At 32.0% G+C, this 25,714-nt stretch overlaps 1 protein-coding gene across 1 annotated transcript; it reads right to left on the bottom strand.

The window, feature by feature from the left end:
- Positions 1-17,997: 17,997 nt before the first annotated feature.
- On the bottom strand, positions 17,998-25,584 carry LOC130904087 (sex-determining region Y protein-like). The gene is made up of 3 exons (XM_057816648.1): positions 25,441-25,584; positions 23,118-23,361; positions 17,998-18,344 (listed from the first exon to the last, which is right to left on the bottom strand). Exons 1-3 carry the CDS (start codon positions 25,522-25,524, stop codon positions 18,007-18,009), a joined length of 666 nt encoding a protein of 221 aa, XP_057672631.1. The 5' UTR covers positions 25,525-25,584; the 3' UTR covers positions 17,998-18,006.
- Positions 25,585-25,714: the final 130 nt, after the last annotated feature.

The raw sequence follows: 25,714 nt of genomic DNA on the forward strand, positions 1-25,714 counted from the left end.
TTGAATTTACGGAGTCTAAATTTAACTTTTTAAAACTCTTTTCAACTAAATAAAACAATGACAAAATTATGGTTAAATATTTTTATAAATTTATGTTTACTATTTTTGAGAAACCATTCATTTTAAGGCAAAGGCTTCTAGTGTATATTGAAATCATCAGCCTTTGTGTCACAATTTATTCAACTTATACATTTTGTCTGTTTGTACGGTATAAAGATAGTATTCAATATTTAACTAACTTCCCGTTAACAAATCCACTTAAAATCTTGTATGCTTACTTACTCCCAATGACAATACATTAATTAATTAAAAAATATAGAAATTAGTTAACCAATTAGTGGTAATTAAGTTATTATTCCATATCTTGCATGTCTACTTACTCCAGATGACAATACAAAAATCAATTAAAAACTCTAGGAATTTGTTAACCAATTAATGGTAATTAATATAAACAATTATAATACAAATTTAGATTATAATATTCTGACTATAAAAAAATTGGAAGTAGCTATTGAAAACGTGGAGCTAATGATTATATTTTAGAAACCCCACCATATAAAGGTTTCAAAATGCACTAAAAAGTGAATAATATGGCACATCTCCGATCAAACAGTGTCATAAGTCAAAAAATAAACTAAATATCGAGAAATAAACGTTTGAAATTAATCCAAACGTTATTTTCACTTTTCAGATAATAACTCAAAAACCGGCAAAGTTACCATAATAGTAACTATTTAAATGATCCCAAGATTCGAGATTAGATTTCTAGCACCAATAGCACAAACAGATTTTGTCATTTTTTGATTTATGACACTGTTTAAGCGGATGTGCGATATTATAAAAAGGTTGATACGAATCAGAATTTAGTAGAAATAGAGTTAAAAAATTATTATTCCAATTCTCATAAGGCTCAAATTATAAATAGCCCTGTAGTTACTAATTTTAACGTTCAGGTATGTAATTAAAACGTTTCTTACCAGTATTTGATTTTAATTATTATTTAATATTCCGCCGAGATGCTTGTGAGGTATGTTAAGCAGGATTTGCAAGCTTTTGGGGGAGGAATCTCGAGGGTGTGTATGCAAGAGACGAAATGCTTCCTTTGTTATGCGCACAAAACAATTATCCTGGCGGAAAACATTTTCTCTTTTTGGATTGGTCACGCATTTCAAACAATCGCGAAATTACCAGAGATCCTTATGCTTTATACTGACGGTACGAAAATTGCTTATATAGTGCGGTTAAAAAAATAGATACACAAAAATAGATCAAAATAAAATGTATGTCTTATTTTAATTGATTATAAATCGATTTTAAAGCTTTAGTTAGAATTGAACAAGTATTTCGACTCGTTGTATCAGAAAGTTGTATCAGAAGTAGGGGTAATAAGGGAAAAAATAAGTATGGGTTAGTATATTAATATTAAATGTTATGTTTTAAAGCGAAATGAGGATAATAGTGAATGTAAATAATTTAAAGTATACAGGAAATAAAGAAAATTATCTGAACTACCAGAATTGAGAGGAGGAAACAATTAGATCAAAGTATTGTTGTGATTTTTCTGAATAGTTTGAAAATTATTTTTGGTATTGAAATTAGAAACAAAGGCAAATACACAAGTGCAGTTAAATTTGGACTTAAAGTTACATAAGAAGAGTGAAACTGATAGTGGAGGGAGGGAAAGAGGATTTACTGAAACTATTAAATAGAAGGGGATGATGAAAAAATTATTATATTGAATTACTATTACTACAACTGAAAGAACGTCAGTGTGGGAGAACAAAAAACAAAGAACAGATATGGATGAAACAGTGGTGAAGCTTTGACAAAGGAACATGTTTTGTAGAACAGGAAAATAGTGCAAAAAAATTAATTATTCTCAACAAAAATCTCTGTTCAGTTCAGATCCATATTTAAAAATTGAAGTTTGACGGCAGCTTTATAAAAAAATGTCGCTTAGAAGATCTCCACGTATCAGAATATGTTCATCCTAATGAAAAATTGTAGCAAAATGTCTTACGCTCTTCGATTTGGCAATTTGTTGTATTCCAAAAAAAATATAGATCTCCATTGCCTTATTCCAAGAAAATTGCACGCCCATGATATTTTCGTCGGAAAAAAGATTTTTTTGCTCTTATAAGGCTACAATATCTAGTAATTGATTCTAAAGTAAATAATACCCGGAAAGATTTCTCTAATAAAGTTTCAATTTCATCCTGAATAGAAAACCTTTCAGGTAATTGCGGTAACTTTTTAGATGAAACGATGTAGATTAAATGTGGCCGTCAATTTCAAAAGAAACTGATTTTCGTTGTAATTAGTAAAGCTCTTGTGTATGTTTGAGTATGGCGTCTACTACAAGAACACTTTTTGCTGACGATCTCAGCCCCAGTGAAAATAATTATTTTAGAACGATTTTTATCAGCGATTTTGACAGAATTAATTTTAGAAATAAAATTAGTTCATTATTTTTCAAAGCTACATAAATAGTATTATAAATGAATACAGTAAGTATCACTTCAACTGTCTAACAGTTCCGATCAACCCCCTGCTGGTAATAACAACACCCAAGATTTCATTTGAATGATCATGAAAACTGGAATGCTAATATGTAGTATATCCCAAAATATATCATTAATAGTAGATTACAACAAAGGATTTTTGTAAAAACTTTAAAGTAAAAAGTGATTAACTTACTAACAGTTTAATCAATAGCGGACTCAACATTTTCTGATTGTTAGTTTTTAAAATAGCGAAATTCAGTGACAAATTCGATATAATTGTAATTTTTGGTAAAACTAACTAAACCGGAGTGGCTAGAATTTTTAATCAACGACATCCTGTTAGACGACTTACTGATAGATATTATTTCAGATTCCTTACTTTTTAAAACTGGTAGCATGCAAAACAAGAAACGTTATGGTAGAAAACCCATTACAAAAGACGTTCAAGTAAATCTGTAAATTTAACGTGAATCCATCTGTATCCAGCAGAAGTCTAATGACGAATATAACATAGCGAAAGTATAACTCCAAATCTTATCAATAATATCTTACGTATTTGAAAGAGTTGTCTTTTAGCGTTGAAGCTATATTTTTACCGTCAAAATATCTTGTCTAGAGAAAACCCAAAGCTGATTCGTAAAGACTATAACAAATTTCCCAAGAAGACAAATATATGGATAGGTATATTTGGTAATTATCTGGTAGATACAATAATTATTGATGGAAAATTAAATGGCGAAAAGATGCAATATAATTACAAATTATCTACAAGACACTAGTAGAAGAATGTAGCAATACCACAAGAAAACTGTTGCATAAAAGTGGAGAAGAGAATTATTAACCTGATAGTGGAAACTCTACTACGTTTGTTCTAATATATAAGTTACCGGGGGATCTAGACTCACACTGTATAACAGGATTATATTACAAAATATTGGAAGTAAGATGAAAAATTTAATTACTGGTGGAAGTAGCTCACCAAAGTAGTAATACAGCGCCCTTGACTGATAGTTGTTTGGAGAAAAATCAGGATAGTTACAGTCGAAGGAGTGGGTAGTAAAATTTTATGTTACTTTCTTCAGGTAGCATCAATGAAAATTCAGCCCCTAGTTGTGGTCGAAACGTATTTTGGTAGTCATTTCATCATCCACATGTAGAGTAAATTTCGTGTCCTAATCGATTTTGTGCTCTAAAGGTATGTTCCAGGTCAGCAATCGATTTTTAAGTGACTGTTTAACCATTTATGAACAGTAAGGACTTCGCAAAACATCAGTTTGGTAAGACAATCTATTATGCGTTGGTGAATTGGTGGCGTTGGTGAAGAATTATTGAAATTCCATTCTTACAGATCGTAATTTTTCTTATTTTCGGCAGCGATGAGACATTCTTCTACGATAGGGGCTAGTTTTGAGTTATAGCAATGTGAATGTATCAAATCTGACATTGCTACTATAAAGTTAGACATTTTTAATTGCGATCGTACTCAGAACGTGTACTATTTAAGTTTACATCTTGGTCAAAAAATGGAATTAAGTGGCGTACATTTTCTATGTCTTTTGACGTGGATTAAACTAACAAAAGCTCGCTGATCAACTCGCTTCGTTTTTTGATGATAAAACACAATCTCGAGCCACTGTTTTTTGTTGGTTTTCCGAATTCAATCGTGGTCGCACTTCTCTACAGGATGAATTTTGTAAAGGTCCTCCAAAATCTGATGTGCAAGAAAACATCGATGCTGTGCGTAAACTGATGTTGCAAGATTCACTCACATACATTCAATATTGCAAGAACATTGCTGTCGAAAAGATTTGTTCGCATTGCATACCGCATAATTTGACAATGCTCAAAAAAAGCTCGTGTCACTTGGTGCAAGGAAATGCTGAAGAAATTCAATCGCGATGTTTCAAAGAACGTCTATAAGATCGTGACAGGCGACAAATCATGGATCTACGCATATGAGCCCGAAACTAAACAACAATCGACTGAATGGGCCTTTCAAGATGAGCCAAATCCAACAAAAGCTGTTCACGCACGAAGTACTTCGAAGCATATTGTCGCTTGTATTTTCAGAATAACTGGACATGTCGCCACCGTTACAACGATGAACGGTCAATTCTAAATGGTACAGCAGCGTTTGTTTGCCAGGAGTTTTCGAAAAAAATCAGGGAAACCATTCTCAGAAGACGAATCGTTCCCCACCTCGACACATCAGTTCAAAGAAACACGTCTACGCATCGAATTGATGAGTAATTCGACGTACAGTCTTTGTTTGACACCCAATGATTTCTTCTCATTCCCACAGATTAAAAATAAATTGTGAAGTTTTTCTGCACTTGGTTTCCAATGCATGCACAAGTGTATTGATCTTAAAGGAGAATATTTAAAAAAATGAAGCCATATCCAATTATAAAAATTTGTTTTTATTTGTCTATCTCAAAACTTAAGTAGCAACTCTAGTATTCTTCGGAATTTTACCTTCGATTACCTTAATGATAACATTCGTAAAGGTGTAGCCAACATACCCGACGATATATTAGAAAAAACTGACGTATATTGAAGTGTTGTATTGACAATAACAGACACAATCTGCCTAATATCTTAATGAAACTGCACGAACGTTTTTCTACAGATTTTAAAACAAGCAATTTCTTTTACCTCACCCGGTACTTTTGGTTGTAAGAAAATAATGTCTTACTATTCCGATCCTTCGCTGTCAATTCTTGGTACTTTAGAGACGAAAATTTTGCACATATATATGTATATATCATAGCTTTTATTTACTATAACTATCCTGTAAATGATTTCATATACAGTTAATTATATTGGACGTTTTTTTTTTTAAATTCGTAAAAAGCAATTGTCAAATAAATAACAATAGCGTTTTTACAATATACGCATAAACAAATGGTGTTTGCTATTGGCACATACATGAAATACTTCAATTTGAATGGATATCATCAAAGATAATAGCCGATAGAGCATCGTATAATACCAAATAACAATCAATTTACATTGGTAATAGGTGTATCGTTTACTGAATGTTAATCTATAGTTGTTATAGCCTGACTGTATCAATAGTAGAACTGTGTCGGCCCAATAGACACAATGTAGGACAATAAGGCCACACATGCAATTGTAAGCATTGTTAACAGCGCCATCTATCTATAACAATGTAGGAAAATGACAAGCTCATGCAGGAAATGGCACTACTCCAACCCAATATCGAATGTATATTACATAGTGACAAAGTAGTCCGTAATCAATGTCTGCAAAATTTCAAGTTATTCTTTCAATTATAAAAAACTTATACTGAAACAATAATATTCAAGAGAGTAATAGTGAGGTATCTATAGGGTGTATATAATAAATTATGTGTCAGTAAACTAGTTATATCATTTTTTTGTACTTAAATATTAATAGCCAGTGAAAAACAGTATAAAATACTACATATAAAAAATCTGAATAATGAATCTAATAGTGGATTAAGTACACAATCAAAATATATCAGAATTGGGAATACCTAAGAGCATATATACAGAATATTTCCTAAATAAGTGCTTATTAACCGTTTTAGTCCAGTCGACTCGAGTAAATCTTTACCATTCAAACCCATTTGTTCGTTACAAGGTATGCTTGAGAATTACACTTTTACTTCGACTAAACTTAAATTCATTATTGAATTATCTGTCACTGACAGTGACATTAGGTAGGAATCGATTTACGTAGGCAAAATGTGCGAGTATGCTTTTCAGTGGACAGAAGTGTATGTTGTGATTAAGATGTCATATTCACTATGACCCAAACGATCTATTCTCTTGGTATGAGGATACTCAGAATGTTGAGGATGTGGGTTGGCTTTAGCTGTGATAGATCCTCATTTTCCAGTTTATATGTTTCCAGGTCTAATACTCTGGATTTCCTCTATGTAACAGAATCTGCCGTAGATTAGAAGCATGGTAGATCAATCAATAAGTACTAAATTTGTTTATTCAGTTTCCTACAGTTAATTAAAGCTAAATATACTTCAGCTATTTCAAACAAAAAGCAGATCAATTCGTGAACAAACTTATTATCGAAAATAAGTCTCAGATTGCGTATTTGATTAAAGTTTATCCCATAGCCCAATTTTTAAAATGATTCTTTAGCAACCTTTCGCGTATTTTTTTTATTTGAGTGCAACATAATCTAATTTACTTTATAATGATAATGTTATGAAAGCTCGTAAATAATATTTTGAAAATGGTTTATACTTAATGTCGCATTTGATTAGAGCTGGACAAATTTCACTGAAAAGATATATAAACGAAAAAGGATTAGGAATGTTGTCCACGCATATCTGGGTGATTCCGTTCTAACTGTGATTTTTTGTATTCAAAATTTCAAGATTTTAAAATTTAACTTTTCTAACTTTTTTATGCATATTATTCATCTATTTTACTGTAAAAATAAAACTCTAAGAGGAATTTACTACAACTTCAAAGTATCACGAGCAAGACACAAATGTCGGATTTTGAGTTCCACGGTACTGACTCATTTATCCACGGTACTGACATGGTAACTTAAGATATTAAACAACAAGTGCATCAATTTTCCTCAGTTTGATCATAAACATTAGAATTTATAAGGTAATTAGTTTAAATCATTTGTTACGACAAAAAAAATTAATAATTTATCGGTAAATTCTAGGAATGGACATGACACGGTACTGACATTCAAGTGATGTAGTATAAGTTTTCTTTAAGTGGCAAGTTATATTGTATAAAAATAATGTTTAAATATCTTAAGAATTATTCAATTAACACAAAATTTTTATTAATTGATTATTAATTAATGACTAGTACAAAAAAACAATACAGGACATTGAATATCACAGTTAGAACGGAATCACCCATCTATGGAACCTAGACCTATCCGCCATGTCTTGCAAAATACCGTATCAATTCTGTATGTCCTATGAATAAGATTTATTTTATTATTCTCAAATGTAAAAAGGTATATTACAACGTAAACAGTGCTATTTCATTTTAATTAAACCACACCTTTAGATAGATGAAAGTTAAGAGCATTTTCCAAGCAAAATATCTGGATTTGAATTTCTCACTTTATCAAGATGTGGAAATAAGCCTTTTTTTTCAATTAAACTTTTTTATGCCATTCTTCCCCCATTTTCACTTACCAGGGGCTCAAGTCAGTCATTCCGGAATATTTTAATCCTTATCCTGGTATTTAATTCTTATGCTGCTAGTTATTAACGCTGTTCATTACTTATTATGCTTTTATTTTTCAAAGCAATTAGTCGGTGTGAGAAAAGAATGTGTGAATAGACCAAGATTGAATTATGCCCGTACTGTGGCGAGATTCTCGAACATAAAAGATTTTTAATTATGTGGTTTATATTTAGGTCTAATTTCCTTTAGCGAGGTTTTTAACGACAACAAAATAGGGAATTAGGCGAAAAAGGGTGGACGAAAGAATAGAATTGTGAGTATACTTGACATTTTTTTTAAAATTAAATCATATAGCTCTTAAGATAGAGGATTATTGTAGTATTTGTTTTTCGAATTTTTTAGACTTCTCTATTTGTACTCTGTTGTAGGTATTTAATGTTTTGTCACGAACTCGTCCACGATATGAACCTTAAGCCGGTTCTGTTCTGTTATAATGTAAGTCTAAAATTTGGTGAATACTCCGATATCAAAGCACTTTTGTAAGCGAAGCTTCCACCACCTTCGTCGTGAAATGTATGTAGCACACAACGAGTGACAATTTTTTTCACATGTAAATTTGAATTTTCAATTGTGGATCTAGCACCAAAAGTTGCCTCAATCGCTTAATAGGTGCATCTTGGATCTTTCTTCGACCGCATGTCTCACTATCTCAATGTTTTCAACAGTAACTAAACAACTGGATCTATCAGCACGAGCGTCATCACCTAGCGACATCCGTATCCTTTTAAATTCGCTATTCAAGCTAAATACAGCTAGTGAAGGACTTTTATCACCAGATACGTGTCTGCTGTTCACTTAAGCAGACCTTGTAGTAGATCATAGCGAGATATGTTCTCTTGACATATTTATATTTCTATAGGAACTTGGATGCACCATAATTCATTCTGTGATAGCAGTGACTCAACGGCATTCAGACCTAATTACTTAATGATAGTGGTATTTAAAACGCAGTGTTGCCAATTGCAAATCCTTTAGTTTCGTGGCATCTCAAATATACTTCCGTAAATTCTACAAGAAATTATTTGTTTTCGATTTATTCGTATTTTGTTTTCAGGAAAACAGTTTAATTTTGTTTAAATGCTAGAGCTATAGGGACAATAATTATATTTTTATGTCTTTGTTGTGAAAACAGGAAGGTAAAGAATTCAAGGGCCTGTTTACATTACAATTTTTTTTATTTATGTTACGCCACACCACTTACTAATGTCTTGTTTTTCTCATTTATTTGAACAGTTTTTAACGGTGGGGTGAATTCATACACAATGTTTCTTACTTACTTACTTAATTTATTTATACACTAACACTAAATTCACCAAACTATTCACTATTACCCTTATCTAATTCTTAACATATTAATATATTTAAATATACCCTTTACTTGTCTACCATGATGTGTTCGGGATGGCATCAGATTATTTACTGACTGACTCGCTGATAAACAAGCGCCTATTTGTACACAAAAGATTTCTCGATAATTCGTATTTTAGAATGTAGCGAACAAAAAGGCCTTCTTAGACAATGATTCTATAAAAACGGCCAAAACATACGTAAATACATTATGAAACGTAAATACATTATGTGAATAGTCCTTCTGGGAATTCCCGCCGCATCCGCCAAACTTCATATTCTCTTAACATGATAGGACAAGACCGGCTTCATGATCTTGGTCAGTGAACGAGTTCGAAACAGTATAAAAAAATTTAATTGAAATGTAGCTTCAAAAGAGAATGAAAATTCTATTGAAATAAAGTTATCGCGAAAGTATGACGGGAGAGTAATCGTACTATCAACAGAATTGAACATCAGATAGAACGTTGTGGCGAGGTGCAGATCAGTATTCATAAAATTGTACGTCGAAAGGAGCTTTGTGGTTACAAAGACACATTTACAAAAACCAAAAATTAATTAAATTTGGAGACTATGAGAGAAAAAATATAAATTGTTCATTTTAAAGAAGAAATTTCTGTCAACGTAATTATCAGTATGAATCATGAAGCCCTAAACGAACTCGTCCACACATTTGCTAAGGATAAGTCAGTATTGGTAGAAAGACAGAAAATAATAATCTAATAGGAAGAAAAGTATGGGCCAAATCATGACAAGCAGTCTGAAAGTCTCTTATAGACAGTATATCATTGTACGAATTTATTTCCACTGCAGTCGAAAACGGAAATACAATAATAGCTAAGTGATAAAGGAAAGAATGCAACTACGAGTATATCCAATTAATCACATTCAACACGTTGTTGATGAAATGGCTCTTACAGTTTTACGACCATATTACTGTAAGTTTCGGCCTATAGAATTTTTTTCGACGCAAACAAGCTTCGTGGCGCGCCAAAATGTAACATTTTAAAATTACAGACGTCGAGCGTCTACTGAACTCAAATAAATGAAGTCTCTTCATTCGCATGGAAGAACGTTATAATTCACGTTAAAAAAGAAGAATATGGAAATTAGTTTTTCCAGTGGATGCAATTATCGAACCAGTTTTGTATCAAAAGATCAAACTAAATAATGTTGATTAGATACTTTTCATCATGATAATTTTTACTAACTTTATTTCCAATCTGTGAAGTAATTACAATAAGCAAACGAGTTGTTACATTCTACAGGAATTGCGAGAAGAAAATATTTGCAATTTTATATAAATGACACTTTTAAAATCTAATAGGTAAGTCAAATGTGTAATGTCCACTTAGCCTTCGCCGATAGAGTGGTACCATTAGGTTCCTTGCCAGATTGTTATCATGGTTGCTAAGCCAAATCATTAGAATAAATATAAAAATGTTGTACTCATTAAATATCGAACAGAGCAGTGATATATAGAGCAAAACACAATCAATATCTAAATTGTAATGAGAAAAAAACTTTCCTGTATCACTGGTTTCGCCTGCTGATTAACTTTTTGTCCTTTTTTAATTTGTTGTATAATAGTTGCTTTTAATTAAGGCTACATTTGAGATTTAGCTGCAATATTCTAGTTAATTATATTCGAATTCCATCCAGTTTTTTCCGATGTTTTATTAAGAAATAATACGCTTCGCATCCAATAAAAGTCCAACCATAAATTTATCAATTTTATTATGGAACCCTCAGCTATTAAGCCGATACATATTTTCCATTTAATAGCTTGTTTGTTTATGTAACAATCGTAAACCATAATAAAATATAATAACGGTTTTGCTTTTCATTACTTTGTGAAACTAGGAAATTTTATTATTTCCATGAACGAATCTTGTGGAGAAAATAGGAAGACAATTAACACTAACATTTAATATTTTTGAAATCAAAGCTCGTACACTTGAAATGAATAATTTTAATACGAACACAAAAACTTATCTAAAAATATACAGAAGCGCCTAGTATCCCCACACATAAAACTATTGTCACAGTTTAACATACTAAAAATGAAATTTTGAAATATGTTCGCATAAATATAAGGTCTCCAATAAATATTGGCGAGAAAATCACAGCCATTGTGAGAGTATAATAGGAGTGTCATCATTCTCATTTATAAAGAACGATGGGGAAAAGTTCAGGTATCAGAGACACGATTACAAGGACTGAAATCTATAAAATATCATGGAATTAACGAAAATCTCCGACTATCATTAAGATATTTGCAGCACTTAAAGATAACGACGTAACTCCTAATGTAAGTCGTGAAACCTTACGGAAAACTCACCTTCACTTATGTTAAGTATAAAAAGAAATAAACATCAATGAAAATACAGGAAATGTTTGTTTGGAGTTGGAATAAAATAGCATGAACAAAATCGTACACTTTTCTATCTACGATCACCATTAAAATTACATTTTAGGCTCCTTTTATACGAAAATTGTCCTTTTAGGTGATCCTTGCATTTAAATCATTATGTTTATTTATTAAGTTGTCTTTAATCATTTTGTGTTGTGTATTCTGTCAAAGGTTCTGAAATTGTAATTGAGAAGTGTGATCGTCATCTTCATTTTGCAAATATTTTCCAAATTTTAATCGATAAAACACTGATTGTTAAGTTAAATAAACATTTTTTTTATTGCAAGTTTTTATTAACAATTTTTTACATTCTATGGGTTAATTTGCTCGCGAGTGTTAGATAATCCAACATCTCTAATGTCTTGCGTCCAGTGATGCAACCTCTTATACCTCAAATTAGGTATTGGCCAACTTTTTTTCAGTCTTTTCGCGTTTCGTGGCGTTAACAACTCCTCTAGTAGTGGATTTGGGTGGGTTTCTATAGTTTTGTGGTATTTGATGATCCTCTTTTGGATAAATTCTTTTACAGTGGGCACTACCAGGTCCACGTGAAAGGTGTGATTTGTTACATACCATGGAGCATCTACTAGTTGACGGAGTATTTTAGATTAGTATCTCTGAATAATATTTGTATTAGATTTGGAAGCACAACCCCATAGCTCTATTCCATATGTCCATATAGTCTTGATGACAAATTTGTAAATAAGGACTTTGTTTTCAAATGAGACTTTGGATTTTCTTCCTATCAACCACTGTAGTTCTCTTGCTTTTATATCAAGTTGTTTTCTTTTTTTTTGTGATGTGTTGTTTTCAGTTAAGTTTTTTGTCTAGGTGTGTATTTGGAACTATCTGCTTGTGGTATTTCTGTATTGTTGAACTTAACTGGCGGACATGTACCCTTACGTAGCGTGAATGCTACATTTATTGATTTGGTCCCATTAACTTTAATCCTCCATTTTTGTAGTCACTCCTGTACTTGGTCAAGATGAGCCTGGACATTTTTTGTTTCTGTTTGTAGTTCTTGATCAGTAGAGAGGATGACTTTGTCGTCAGCAAAAGTACCTGTTGTTGTTACTGTGTTTCTGTTATATCTGATGTATACAGTATGTAAAATAGCGGGCCTAGTATGCTACCCTGTGGCACCCCTGCTGCTATAGTAAAATTTTCGGACTTTTCCTCATTAACTTTTGTTTGGAAGGTTCTGTTGGTTAAATAAGATTTCAGAAGTATAGCATATTATATAGTATATTTTGTATAGCAGCCCTTGATGCCACACTCTGTCAAAAGCCTGTCCGATATTAAGGAAAAGAGCAGAGAAGTATTCTTTGTTTTTTAGGGCTTTATTTATTTTCTGCATGACTCGGTCGACTTGTTGCACTCGAATGTTTTTGTCGGAATCCAAATTGATGGCAGGGGATCCAATCCTGTGGAGGTAAGTCTTCAGTTATTCTATGTAGGAGTAATTTTTCAAGGGGTTTGGACATTGTAGGTAGAAAGCTTATTGGACGGTAAGATGACACGTTGGCTAGGTCTTTGCCTGGTTTACCAATCAATATGATTTTGGCCAGTATCCGAGTCTCAGAATTGCATTGTAGATGTATTTTAGGATGACTATCCCTTTTTGTGGCAATTCTTTCAGCATTTTGGCGGTTATTAGGTCAGAGCCCGGTGCTTTTTTCAGGTTTAGTAATTTTATTTCATTGTGTACTTCTTTTGGTGTCAATGCTTTTATGGGGCTTCTTGGGTTTATTGCAGTTGCTAAGTTTTGTTCTACTTCTTGGTCTTTTTCGTGGCTTAGCGGCTAGAAGACTGTAGTGAGATGATTTCTAAATAAATCTGCTTTTTCTTTGTCACTTCTAGTCCACTTTTCATGTTCGTTAATTCGTACGGGTGGGACTGTTGAGATTTATTGAATTTTTTATTGGCATCCAAATGGAATTATCTGGTCTTGTTAATTTGGATACGTATTCCTCAAATTGCGCATGTGATTGGAGTTGTTTTTGTCTGCAGGAATGTGGCTCCTCTACCATCTTGCTCGAGCCTGTCTCTTTTCTGCTATTAGTCTCTTTATTTCGAGTGGTGGTGGTAAATATACCGTTCCATTGATTTAGTTACGGTATGCTTCCCAGTCTGTTTTAAAGTTGTGTAATCTTTGTGGTGGTGTTCTAATTATGATTGACGGTCCAACGGTTGCAATGCTAGGCGTGTGATCAGAATTTAAGTCATAACTGTGTAAGTTATTCCGTTTGTAACAAAGAAGTCCAAAAGGTCCGGAATTTTGTGAGGGTCAGTTGGCCAGTACGTCGGATACCTGTACCTGTAGCTTCCATTGTTTTGTATAGTTCCCTTCCTTTAGTTGTGCACAGTCTGGATCCTCACATGGTGTGTTTGCAGTTGTAATCACCTCCTTCTATGAATTTGTCTTCTAAGGTGCTGAAGAACTCTTCGAGATCATTTCGTTTTATACTGAGGTGAGCAATAGACTGTGCATATTGTGAGTTCATATGGCAAGGATGTTACTTTTATTGAGGTAGCTTGGAGATGATTTTGTTGGTAGTTTAGATGTTCGTAATGTTTGTTTGTATGTTTTATCAATATGGCTGTTTCTCCATGTGCTGTGTAGTCGGGATGGTGTGTGTGATATACAAGATAATTTGGTATTTTAAAATCTGTTTTTTGTGTGAAATGTGTCTCCTTAACAAGTAGTATATCTATTTGGTTTTGTGTTGAAAACGGTTTGAGTTATTATTTATGCTGTTCTAAGCCATTGGCGTTCCATTGTGCTATTCTAAGGAATATTACGAAATAAATTTATTGAGGATTGCTGTTAGTATGCTTAAAACCATGCTCTTTTGCTGGATTAGTTGGTTGAACATGGCTTTGATTTCGTTGAGAAACTGTGTCACTGTATTAATCTCCTCTGTTGATCCAGTGGTGTTTTGTGGGATATTGTTGGCTGCTTCTGCGTATGATTTGTTTGGAATTCTTTGGTTGTTTGTTTTCTGCGCTAGTATATATATTTGGTTAGCTTTTTGTATGCTGGGTTGCTTGTATGGCTGCTGTTGATTAGTTTGTGGTAGTATTTCTGGCATCTCGTACATTGTACTATGTTGTTGTTATTATTTGTGTGGTGGTTCAATTTTAATGTTTGTATTTTGAAGTTCAATTTCAATTTAATGAGGTATTTAGCTTCATTACTGTAGAAATTTTGTATTCGTCAAATATCCAAAATAACATCAATATTTTAGATCATAATAGAATATTATAAATAATTTGTATTCTTCCACCACTTGTGTTTGAATTAGTGTGTTTTGATATAGCGATAATGTAGCTGTCTAATTTCATTTTTGATATTTGAACTGAAATAATTTTTTGAATAATATCCTTAGTTAGATATTAACTTATAAGTCATAGAACGTTATTAACGGATCATTACAAATTTGGAATAAGATCTGCCCTTTTAGCACGTTGGTTAAAACTTCAATGTAATCGTTCTGGTTTAATAAGCATATTCACTTCAATTAAATAAAAATAACCGTATTGAAAACATCCCACTTGACGATGTAGGTATGCCTAGAAACATCAGAATTGTGACAGCTTATCAGCCTTAAATGTGACAACGTACGTGTCATGTGTCTGCGGAGGCGTGATAAGAAATCCCCCGAGAATCTCCGTTGTTCCTGCTGCATACTAAGGTTGAATTTATATTATATTGGCATTGGCGAAGAGGGTGAGTCTTTGAATTCTATTAACGTTATTTAATTGATAGTAAGGGAGAGTTTTCTGTTTAATCTGCATGGATGGAATATAGGTGACATAAAATAGTTTTATTTGGTGTGACATTATTTTCGTTTAATGTTCTGAAAATTTTATGTATATTTGTTTTCCAGCTGTTTCGAACGGATCATCAAACCGAAGTTAATTTTCAACAATATTGGAATGGATGATATGGTCAGAAATGTAAGAATTGCAAGAATTGAACAGGTGTTACAGTTAGAGACGGAAACTCCAACTTATCTTTAGGCTGAATCAATTATCGTGGGCGACCATTGCAGGAGACAGAGACCGGAGACGGGAAACCTTTCCGACCTTAACTAGTTAAATTAAGAAAAAATTAAAACGTAGACAACATCCTGAGCTATCCAATTCACATTCATACAAAGATGAAACTTGGAGAGAGGTATAACAAACAAATACGAATGAATGCCAAGAGGAACAAAAGATGACAGTTTTATCCAATTTCTGGGAGAATGAAATGGAAACAGGCAATTTCAAATACAAGCTTTTAAAAGTAGCCAAGAGTCAGTTGACGCGGTATCATCGTTTTGCACAAATGTTGTTTCTTAGAAAACATACGAAACTGGGAATACGAGATGAATGATATCGATAATGAACATGATACTCCATATAAACAAGCTTTTTTTTGAACACAACGTCATTTGAGCACCGAATCACTAATCCCTGAAAGCCAAATATAGAATAATTTGATTGATTTATCACGTCCACAGAAATAGTTCAACTGAATTATTTTCAACTATCTTAAAGATTTCTTATAAAAATTCACTATTTTTGTAAAGCTGTTTAGCTATAAAAACTTACCCTAATGTGGATGATATTTTTTCTTTTAGAGTTTTGGTTCCATTTTTAGAATTGTTATTTTAACTAAATTTAATAAATATTCAAATTGTGCTTTATTCAACCGAAAGTACTTTCTGAACATATTACCATCAAACAATATCGATACTACTAGTTGTATATAGTTCGTTGGTAGTCGCTTCAAGTTTCCTGCTTCAAAAATATAATATAAAAATATAACAACGAATCATTGTCTTCTTCTTCGTCGAACAGTACCTTGATAACTTGATTCGCTATTACAATGTGAGTTTATATATTATATATTATTATATTTATATAGTGAAGATGTGGGTAGCGATTTCTTTCTTCAAAATGCGTTTCAAAATATTTTTAATTTATTTGGGCTAATTCCAAATGAAAAGATGGACTCGAATTTATAATGGCAATATTTTGGTTTTACCATATTCTCCTGACCTGAATGATACAGTTTATGAGTCGGGCAGACAAAATGAAACAAAAAAAGTCTTCATTGGAAGAATTAAAGAAACGTGGGATGAAATTATTTTCGATATAAAGGAAGATATACTGTTTATCAAATCTTTATTACTAGTAAATTATTCACGAGTGTATAATAGAGGTTATTTTTCACGAGGTGAAGCATAAATGATCGAGTGAATAATAACTTATTATATACGAAACTATACTTTATCCACGACTATTAAATATTGTTGTGGAAGTTTTTTTACACTATTAGAAATACTATTATTATATACTAAGAAATATTCCATAAAATATATTATTGTTCTTTCAAAGACAGTACATAGTTATCGAAAATTATAAAAATAATATAATATATCCAAAATAATTCAAACAAAAATCTATGTATTAGTTTGACAAATATTGGGTATCTAATCTTACAATACGATGGTATTTATCTATAGTTATTAATAATCTCTGTTGCCAGTTCAAAATTTCAATACTTTCCTTTACTTTTCCAGCAATAAATTTGATCATGCACCTTCAACAGCTTCATTAATATCTGGTGATGTTGAAAAAAATTCACTTTCATTTCCTATATCCATCTTTAGTTGGTTTTCAAACATAATTTTACATAAAACATTAAAACACTCAAAAATCTAAACACACAATAGTGTTGACAGTTTTCGGACAAATTTATTTTGTTTCAAAAGCTGTTTCAATTTATATATTGTTTCACACACCATGGTACGTTGAGAAACAGATATACGTCAAACACATGAATCTGACAGCTGACAGCTCAGTGTTAATGTTCTATACCCTCAAAATGGAGGTCCCGGAATCTGGTTTAGGAAACTTTACTTATTTAATTTTTTCATATGTACAGAACAATATTGAGAATATTTAGTAATGTTTTACATGCTTAATTTATAAGAACCGATTTTTTGTAATCAAATAATATAATATAGCAAAATCAAGGAAGCCTGTGACAGCAGTGATTAATGGCTATTATTAAGGTCGAGAGTGTAATGGGTATATTATACAACAGTCGTAGATAAAATATTATATATACACTTTTAAAATACTAATTATCAATGACTTTTCTAATCAAATGAGCCAAAAACTTCATATTCGAAGACCTATATTTTCAAAACATACTTTAACTGTTCCAAAAGAATGTAGTTCGAATTTTGAGAAAATTGCGAATCTGTTCAACTGAGAGTTATTACAACACTTAATAATCAATTATTCTGTTAAAAGTGAATAATAGTGCAATTATCTTACATTTTCTATCTAAGAAAGAAATTAGATTAATTTTTCCCCCAAATTGTTGCCAGTAATTAACATATACAAGAACTTGTTTGGCATCCAATTTTATTGGTCGAATCAATTCTCGTGTTAATTTTTTTCAAAAGAATATATAAAATCCATGATAAATATGAAAATTTAATAGCCAAAATTTTCAAATATGTGGAAAATATAACGGCAACGTGTTACTAGAAGATAAATCGTGGTAACCATATACGGAAGCAGCTCTTAATATGGGACTATGATGTAGATTGCTCTGTAGTGTGGAATAAGGCAGTAATGGTGGAAGATATTCTCTTGGATGATTACTGTTGTTTTCGAATGATGGAAATTCTTCGGGTACTTGCAAACGAGTCTCCGATATTCTAATGGAATCTTGATAGGTTGAAGATATCCTTTCTGAAGATGGCAGAGTAAACGATAGCGTGTAGGGTTGGTGTGCTCCGTTCTGCTGAGGTACAGGAGGATAAGTAGGCAGCGCATACGGATTTTCTGAAAATAGCAATATTTCTAATCAAATAATTAGAAAATAGAAAATATTAGGAAAAAATGCGAATAATGATAATGGTACGAATAATATTTGAATAGTGCCTACATATTTGCACAGATATGTACAAGAATATAGAAAAAATTATATTTTTCTCTATATTTGTGAAGAAATACTTACTTATTTTTCTCTCAGGTAAAAATGAATTTTAAATACTTTCCTTCTTTTCTTCAAATTAAAATTTGGTAATATTCTGCGTCATCTGTACATAAAACAAGGAGACGTTGAGATAATTTCTAATGTACTATCTATTCTACGAGGACGGTCCCATAAGTACTTGGCCTGACCTAGAGATGGCGGTGGTTGCTTGAGAAATACTACTGTATTAGAAAGTACACAACCTATATATGTGTCAAGTTTGAAGATGCCACGTTGTTTAGTATTTGTTCGACAGCCATCAATAGAGAACGTTTTCAGTGAATTTCATCGAAAAAATTGATTATCGTTATGTGATACAATACTTTTATTTGAAAGGCCTTAGACCAACCAATATAAAAGCGGAACTAGATTCTACTCTGGGTGAGACTGCTCCTTCGTTATTAATAATAACATATTGGGGAGTAGAGTTCAAACTAGGCACAGATCAGCATTGCAGTGGTTGACCAAAAGAGGTGACGACGAGAAAATCCACAAAACGGTACTGGATGATCGTCGACTGTAATTGCGCGAGCTAGCAGACATAGTAGACATTTCAAAAAGTGCGGAACAAAACAGCGTCATGAAGATGTTTCCATCGAGTATTGGGCAATGTTATAACCATAGATGAAACGTGGGTCCATCACGTCACACCCGAAACAAAAAAACAATCAAAACAATGGACTGAAAAGGAAGAACAGGCTCTAAAGAAGGCACAGAGCGTTCCAGAATTATGCAAACTTATTTCAACGTTTGAACGAAGAAATCAAGCAAAAACGGCCGCATTTGGCTAAGAAAAATGTGTTGTTTCATCAAGAGAATGCACCAGCTCACACATCCGTTATTGCATTGGCCAAAATTGATGAATTAAAGTTTGAATTTAGCCCCCTCGGAATATTTTCTGTTCCCAGAATTGAAAAAATGGCTCATTAAAGATATTTTCCAGCAATGAAGAGTTGATGTCGCCAGTAAATAGCTAGTTTTAGGAGCTTGACGTTTAATATTATAAACAGGGTATCGAACTTATTGAACATCACTGGGAAAAGTGTATGGAGCTAAAAGGAGATTACGTTTTCTTCGTGGCCAAGTACTTCTGGTCCCATACTCGTATTTTCTCTAACTGATTATAAAGGAAGTGAAATTTGATAAAATTGGGCCCTTTTTTTCAAATAGAAATAATACTGATACTATACAAGTCGTTTTAAATTGAAAATCGGAGAATTAGAGAGAAGTTTTATAAAATTATATACTTACTTTAGAGTTTTTTTGATTGATAATGAAAACAATTTCTATGTTTTGAATACAGATCGACATTATACTTATATAACTGATTTTTCATTATTAATTTTCTTCAAAATAATGTTTTATAGTTGAGTAATTCTCGAATAAATTATTTCAATGAAAATATTCCCAATTAAAGAGAATGAATCAACGAAACTGTACAACACACTAAACAAGACCATATTGGGACTTTTGACATTGACATATGAGTGAAAAAGGAGATGTACACTAGACCAATCTGACAAATTGTCAAAATCAGCTGATTCCCATTTAAACCTACCCACCGTGGAGTAAACGCATGCGTTTGCCGTAAATTTTTGTGTGGTTTGTGAACTTATTTATTCGATTTTAGATCTAATTAGACGTCGTCGTATTTACAAAAATTTGTACATTTAATTTAAGATAGGTTAACCACTGGGGGGTAACCATGCATAATTTCACCGTTCTTTCCACTTTTGGTAGCAAGCCCGGAAGCCTGCCGATGTTAACGTCTTTGAAATCACCATCTTCTGCTGGTAAATGAACTCAATCGACCCATACCGTATCCCTTCCATTGACACTTCCATTTTAGGGATTGGCCAGAAGTTTGTCGCAGCCAGATCTGGACTATACGGAGGGTGTTGTGGCATTGCAATGTGTCTACTAGGCCAAAGTTACTAAATTCTTATCGACAGATGCGCTGGCGCGCTCTCGAGGTGAGGAATCCATCCACCCGTGCCTTGTCCTCACACGCATAAATCGGGCACAGAGCTGAACGGACTAACACTCGTCAACGCTCAACATTTTCTGCTGTGCGCACTGTGTATCAGCTCTCTGGTTATTTTTCACCGATATTTGTAATTTTGTAAAAAATCTAATTACAATTTTTTGTTCACTTTTAGCGGCACTAATTTTGCTTGAACGCAATTTACAGAAGTTCCACTTAGAAATTTCTGTAGCATGAATCTATACGTTGAACAATCGTGCAACATCTCAGAGCTGCCAGTACACGCGAAGGGAATAAATTCTCGTTATTTAATTGATATGCCTCGTATATGTGTTGAAAACACAGCAATAATATGTTTTATACAGGATGAATGTAAAATAATTTACGTACTTCGGAATGTCACTAATTATTATTTGATTTTGATTGTTAACTAAAGCATCTTAATTGATTCTATGATTGCTCAGAAACTTAATTTTTTTATAACGTGAAACTAGTGTTTTGTCCGCTCGTCTGTAGCAGTGATATCTCCTTGCAGGAAGCATGTAGCGAGCATTTAATTCCTGTATAGCTGTAGATGTGTCGAAACGAAAGAAATTATCGGCATTATTAAGAAAAAATTAATCGACGTGAAAAATTAAACGTGAATCGACGTCAATAGACATTATATCAACATCAAATGACAAAAGACGTCAATTGGCTTCCATGGACATCAATAATTTATGGTCATTTTTCAATTCATACACCAATTATTATGATAATTGTTAAGAAATAACGAGGACAAAATTATTAAATAAATGAAATTGTTGAGGTTTTTTCTTGTTTTATTGTTCATGAAAATTAAGATTTTTGTTGATATCCACTGATTCCTAACGGTAAGAAATGCTCTATAGTCTCTCAGGCCGAGAGTGCGACTTTGTTTCAGTAATATTCTAATAAATTCAACCATTGTGACTCTATTGTGTCAGAAGCTAGTTCGAAAAAAAAAATACATTGGTATTAGCAGTCTCAGACGGCAATTTAAATAGTTATAAATAATTTTAGTATATTTAATAGATCTTTTTATTGACACTATAATCATTTATTTGTTTGCGTTTTGTATTTTGTTATCACATTTTGCATATTTCAAACCATAGTACATAGTTTAGATAAGATGCAGCAATAAAAGATTGCTGATCATCATAATAGGTAATTTTTAATCGTCATAGGAAATGTTATCGTGTTATATCTTATCCAGTGGTTCTTTTTAATGTAGGATACAGGTCCGTAATTAAAAATCGATATTTTGATAGCACTGACAGAAGGATTTGTTGATTTAAAAGTAAGTGGTATGAAATATCAATTCAAAATGTGACAATTTTTTCAATTTAATATATTTAAACTATATGGAATCTACCATGATGTAAAGACTACAAGGTGTGCTATAGCGCACCAGCTGGGAAGCAGCAAATGAGAATTCACTCCCAAAACGACGCCAATCTGGGAGCGAATTCTTATTGACTCTTTAGAGATTCGCATAACGAGTCGAAAATGAGCCCTCGGGAAGAACACAGTCTTTACATCATGGAATCAACTGAGCACACTGTTTACTACCACCTCTACACAACGTTCACAATGATATTTTCAGATGGGCGTTTTGATAACTGAGTTATCGTCTTCAAAGACCGATTCCATAAGGTGAACATTTATCTTTGGTCTCTGAAGACGATAAATTGGTTATTGAAACCCGTGTGGAATTGTGAGTGTTGGTGTAGAGGTAATAGTGAATAAGAAATAGTATGTCGTAATACCATGGATAGTTTCAGAAATTTCCCATGATTTAAATGGTATATTCTCTTATTTGTACAATTGGTTCTTTGGTCAATAACCCCAGCACACATTCAATAATCACAATAAAGAAGTCAGTGTCGAATACGTAGAGTCCACTTGGATAAAAGACCCAATTATTAGTAACTTATCAGTAAAAAAAGTTGACACAAAAATAGAAGAGTTGCATTGGCAGATGGAGAAAACATCGAAAGTCCCCTTGGAAAACGAAGACCTAATTCACAAAACGATCATCAAACCTAAAGAGATGTGGCTGTACAACAGATCAAAATAGCTCAGTCCAAAATATATCGATCATGGTATGTATGGAAGTACACAAGTCCAATAGATCTGGATGTACCAATAAAGATAAAATGACAACAAAAGACCACAAAGCCTTATGAACTCATCCAAAGCCACTATTGGAAGAAAGGTTAGAATCCATGTACAAAAAACGACTAAAGAAAGTGTGGCCAATAGACTTGACCTAAGGTATTAGGATTAACTTATACTTAGAATGAGATGAATATTCTTGTTATTGGTAATAAAATGATAAAATTTCAAAAAAAATGTACTACTTAAGGCCAATAATACTAGCTTCTGTCAAATTCGTTATAGTAATTATTAAATTAATATTAATGAGTTTGACAATATATAATTGGTTCATTGGTTGGTAGATCAATATGTTCGGATAAATAAAAATGTGATTCATCAGTAAGACAACGCACTGGGTCCTTAGTCAAAATGTATAAAAGTGCTAAAAATATGGAATCATGTTTCATAAAATTCTCACCATTTTGTCCATAAATATTTTTCTTCTCAAGAAATTGTTGTTCTTGTTGATTGGGAATTGAATTTTTTAGCATAATCTTGGATTTTCTACGAGGCCTATACTTATAATTAGGGTGCTCTAGCATATGCTGAGTCCTAAGACGTTTTGCTTCATCTATAAAAGGTCTTTTATCATATTCGGAAAGCTGCTTCCACTCAGCTCCCAAAAGTTTTGAGATTTCAGAATTATGTAATCGTGGATTTTCCTGGAATAATAAGAGCAATAACTTGAAGTTTAAAGGGTATGTGTACATAATAATACAGATATTAACGATAAAGACGTATTCACTAGGGGTGTAATATATTGTCTGAAACTAAGTATCATATGTTTATGGTGACGGTCTATCTCTTAAAATTAAATTTAGACTAATTGCATAGATTGAATTGTTCCGAAAAGTACCTATACAATTTCTGCTAGAAAAGAAGATGCAAATTTGATCATTGAACATTATTGAAGGGGACAGAAGGTTTTTGTAATATATTATCACTTTCATACTGATGTATTTTTACAAAATTGGTAACGGATGAGGTGACTAGTAGATATTAAAATGAAGAAGAATGTATTGTGTAATAATTACCCCTACAATCACTTATGTAACAGAATATTGAGATGAGAAGTTTTAGAAAAATGGAGCAGAACCAGAAACGAAAATGACTAATAATCAGTAAAATATAGAAAAGAGACAGTTGAATTATGGCATTATAATGACGTAGACGTAACTTTGTAGACGTTGAAGGTACATAGAAGCATGTGAAAAGGCAAAAATAAAGTAGCAAGCAGAGCAAGGCAAAAGGAGTAAAAAAGGATCGGTTGATTGGGTGAAATTAGTTCATCTCTGTAGTCGAAAGTACCCCTAGATATATTTCAGTTTTTCTTATCTTTCTCATCTAAATTCATACGACAAAATTTATTGTTCGTATTAAATTTAGATTGGTCTTTCCTATAACAAAATTTCCTAAGCCCACTCCTTAAGAGGTTGTGATTAAAATTGAATTTTTATTTTTTTCATGAAATTACTAGTGATCGCTAAAGTTATAATTTCATTTTATAAGAATTAATTTTAAGAAAAATGTTTGATATGAAATAAAGTAATGTTGCTAATTTTACTCCCGTATAATAGAATTTTGAAGAAGTACTGAAGAAGTACCTATGGTTCAATGGTTATAGTCCTTCACAAGAGGAATAAAATTGAAGAATTTTAAGTTTCTAGCTTTACTGGACAAAATAAGTACTCATTTTTTGTTACCACCTTTTGAGGGGGCTATGAATTTTGTCACATTTTTTCTATTTTTTTATCGTATTGTACAAGGACTTTCCCAACAATTATCGAATTATTTCAATAAATATAATATTAGTATAAGTCATAGAGGACATAATACATTATCCAAATATTTCATTAAATTAAAATCTAAAACACCAAAAAACAAAGTAATATTATATATCAAGTGTCTTGTACTAATTGTGACGCTGTCTACATAGGGCAAACATCTCAGTATTTAGAAAATAGACTAAGAGGTCATCAATACGATAAAAAAAATAGAACTGCATTAACGAACCATGAAATATCAAAAAAACATAAATTCAATCAAAAAGATTCAAAACTTCTTGAAACGGAATCTAATACACGAAAAAGGGAATTTTTAGAAATGGTTCACATTCATAAGAACGGAAAAGCTATAAATGATAAAAAAGATCTAAATAATTTAAGTAAAATTTATAGCTCTATTTTGTTAATTCTAATAAATTCAATATATTTGAGATGGGGAAACCAAGGAAAAATTAATTTTTCTTATTGGAACTAAGTTCTAAGTTGATTTTATCCTTATTTTGATATTCATGATGAAGGTGATCTATAGATCAATAAAAATAAGCAAATTGTCAGTGTCGATATCATATTTTGATAAAGTCTTAAACAAAAACTATCAAAAAAAACTAATTTTGAAACAGAAGAGACCTAAAATCAAGAACATTTAGATGCATTGATCTATCAAAAGGTCTAAGAAATAAGAAAAGGAAAAAAATACATATGGTTATACAAATTATCAGTATAATATGATTTTAATATTATTAAAAAATTCAATTTTTTTAGTATCGTGTTTTAAATAAGAGTGGTCATTAACAGAAGCTTATTATGGATAAAAAAATGTAAAAAGTTTTATATATATATATATATATATATATATATATATATATATATAAATATATCTTAAAATAATATCATTACTATATAGCAAAATAATTTTTGAAATTAAATAAAGTATTAAGTAAATAAGGAATTACTTACTTGGGAAATCCTTTTCCTTCGCATCTTAGACCATACCATGAACGCATTCATTGGCCTTTTAATATGTTCACTTTGAGGCGCCATGAAAATAGACTGCGTCGAGATACAAATTGATCGAATGGACGCTGCCTGCGTTTAACGCTGTGTAAACACTGATTTTAATCTCTTTGTGCAATTGACAATGACGTATTGTCCAATATCTATTGTCATACTGAAAAAATGCTTTTGTTAGAGATTGAATTGTGCATATAGTATGGTTATGTTCCGAACTTAT

Source organism: Diorhabda carinulata, chromosome 1, assembly GCF_026250575.1.
Source record: "Diorhabda carinulata isolate Delta chromosome 1, icDioCari1.1, whole genome shotgun sequence".
NCBI lineage: Eukaryota > Metazoa > Arthropoda > Insecta > Coleoptera > Chrysomelidae > Diorhabda > Diorhabda carinulata.

Bases quoted from the DNA above. Each gene is read 5' to 3' on its own strand.
- LOC130904087 (XM_057816648.1), bottom strand. From the start codon at position 25,524: ATGGCGCCTCAAAGTGAACATATTAAAAGGCCAATGAATGCGTTCATG. The intron at 23,362-25,440 runs GTAAGTAATTCC...TTATTATTCCAG, and splicing joins GAAGGAAAAGGATTTCCCAA to GAAAATCCACGATTACATAA. The intron at 18,345-23,117 runs GTGAGAATTTTA...TGCTATTTTCAG, and splicing joins AAATATTTATGGACAAAATG to AAAATCCGTATGCGCTGCCT.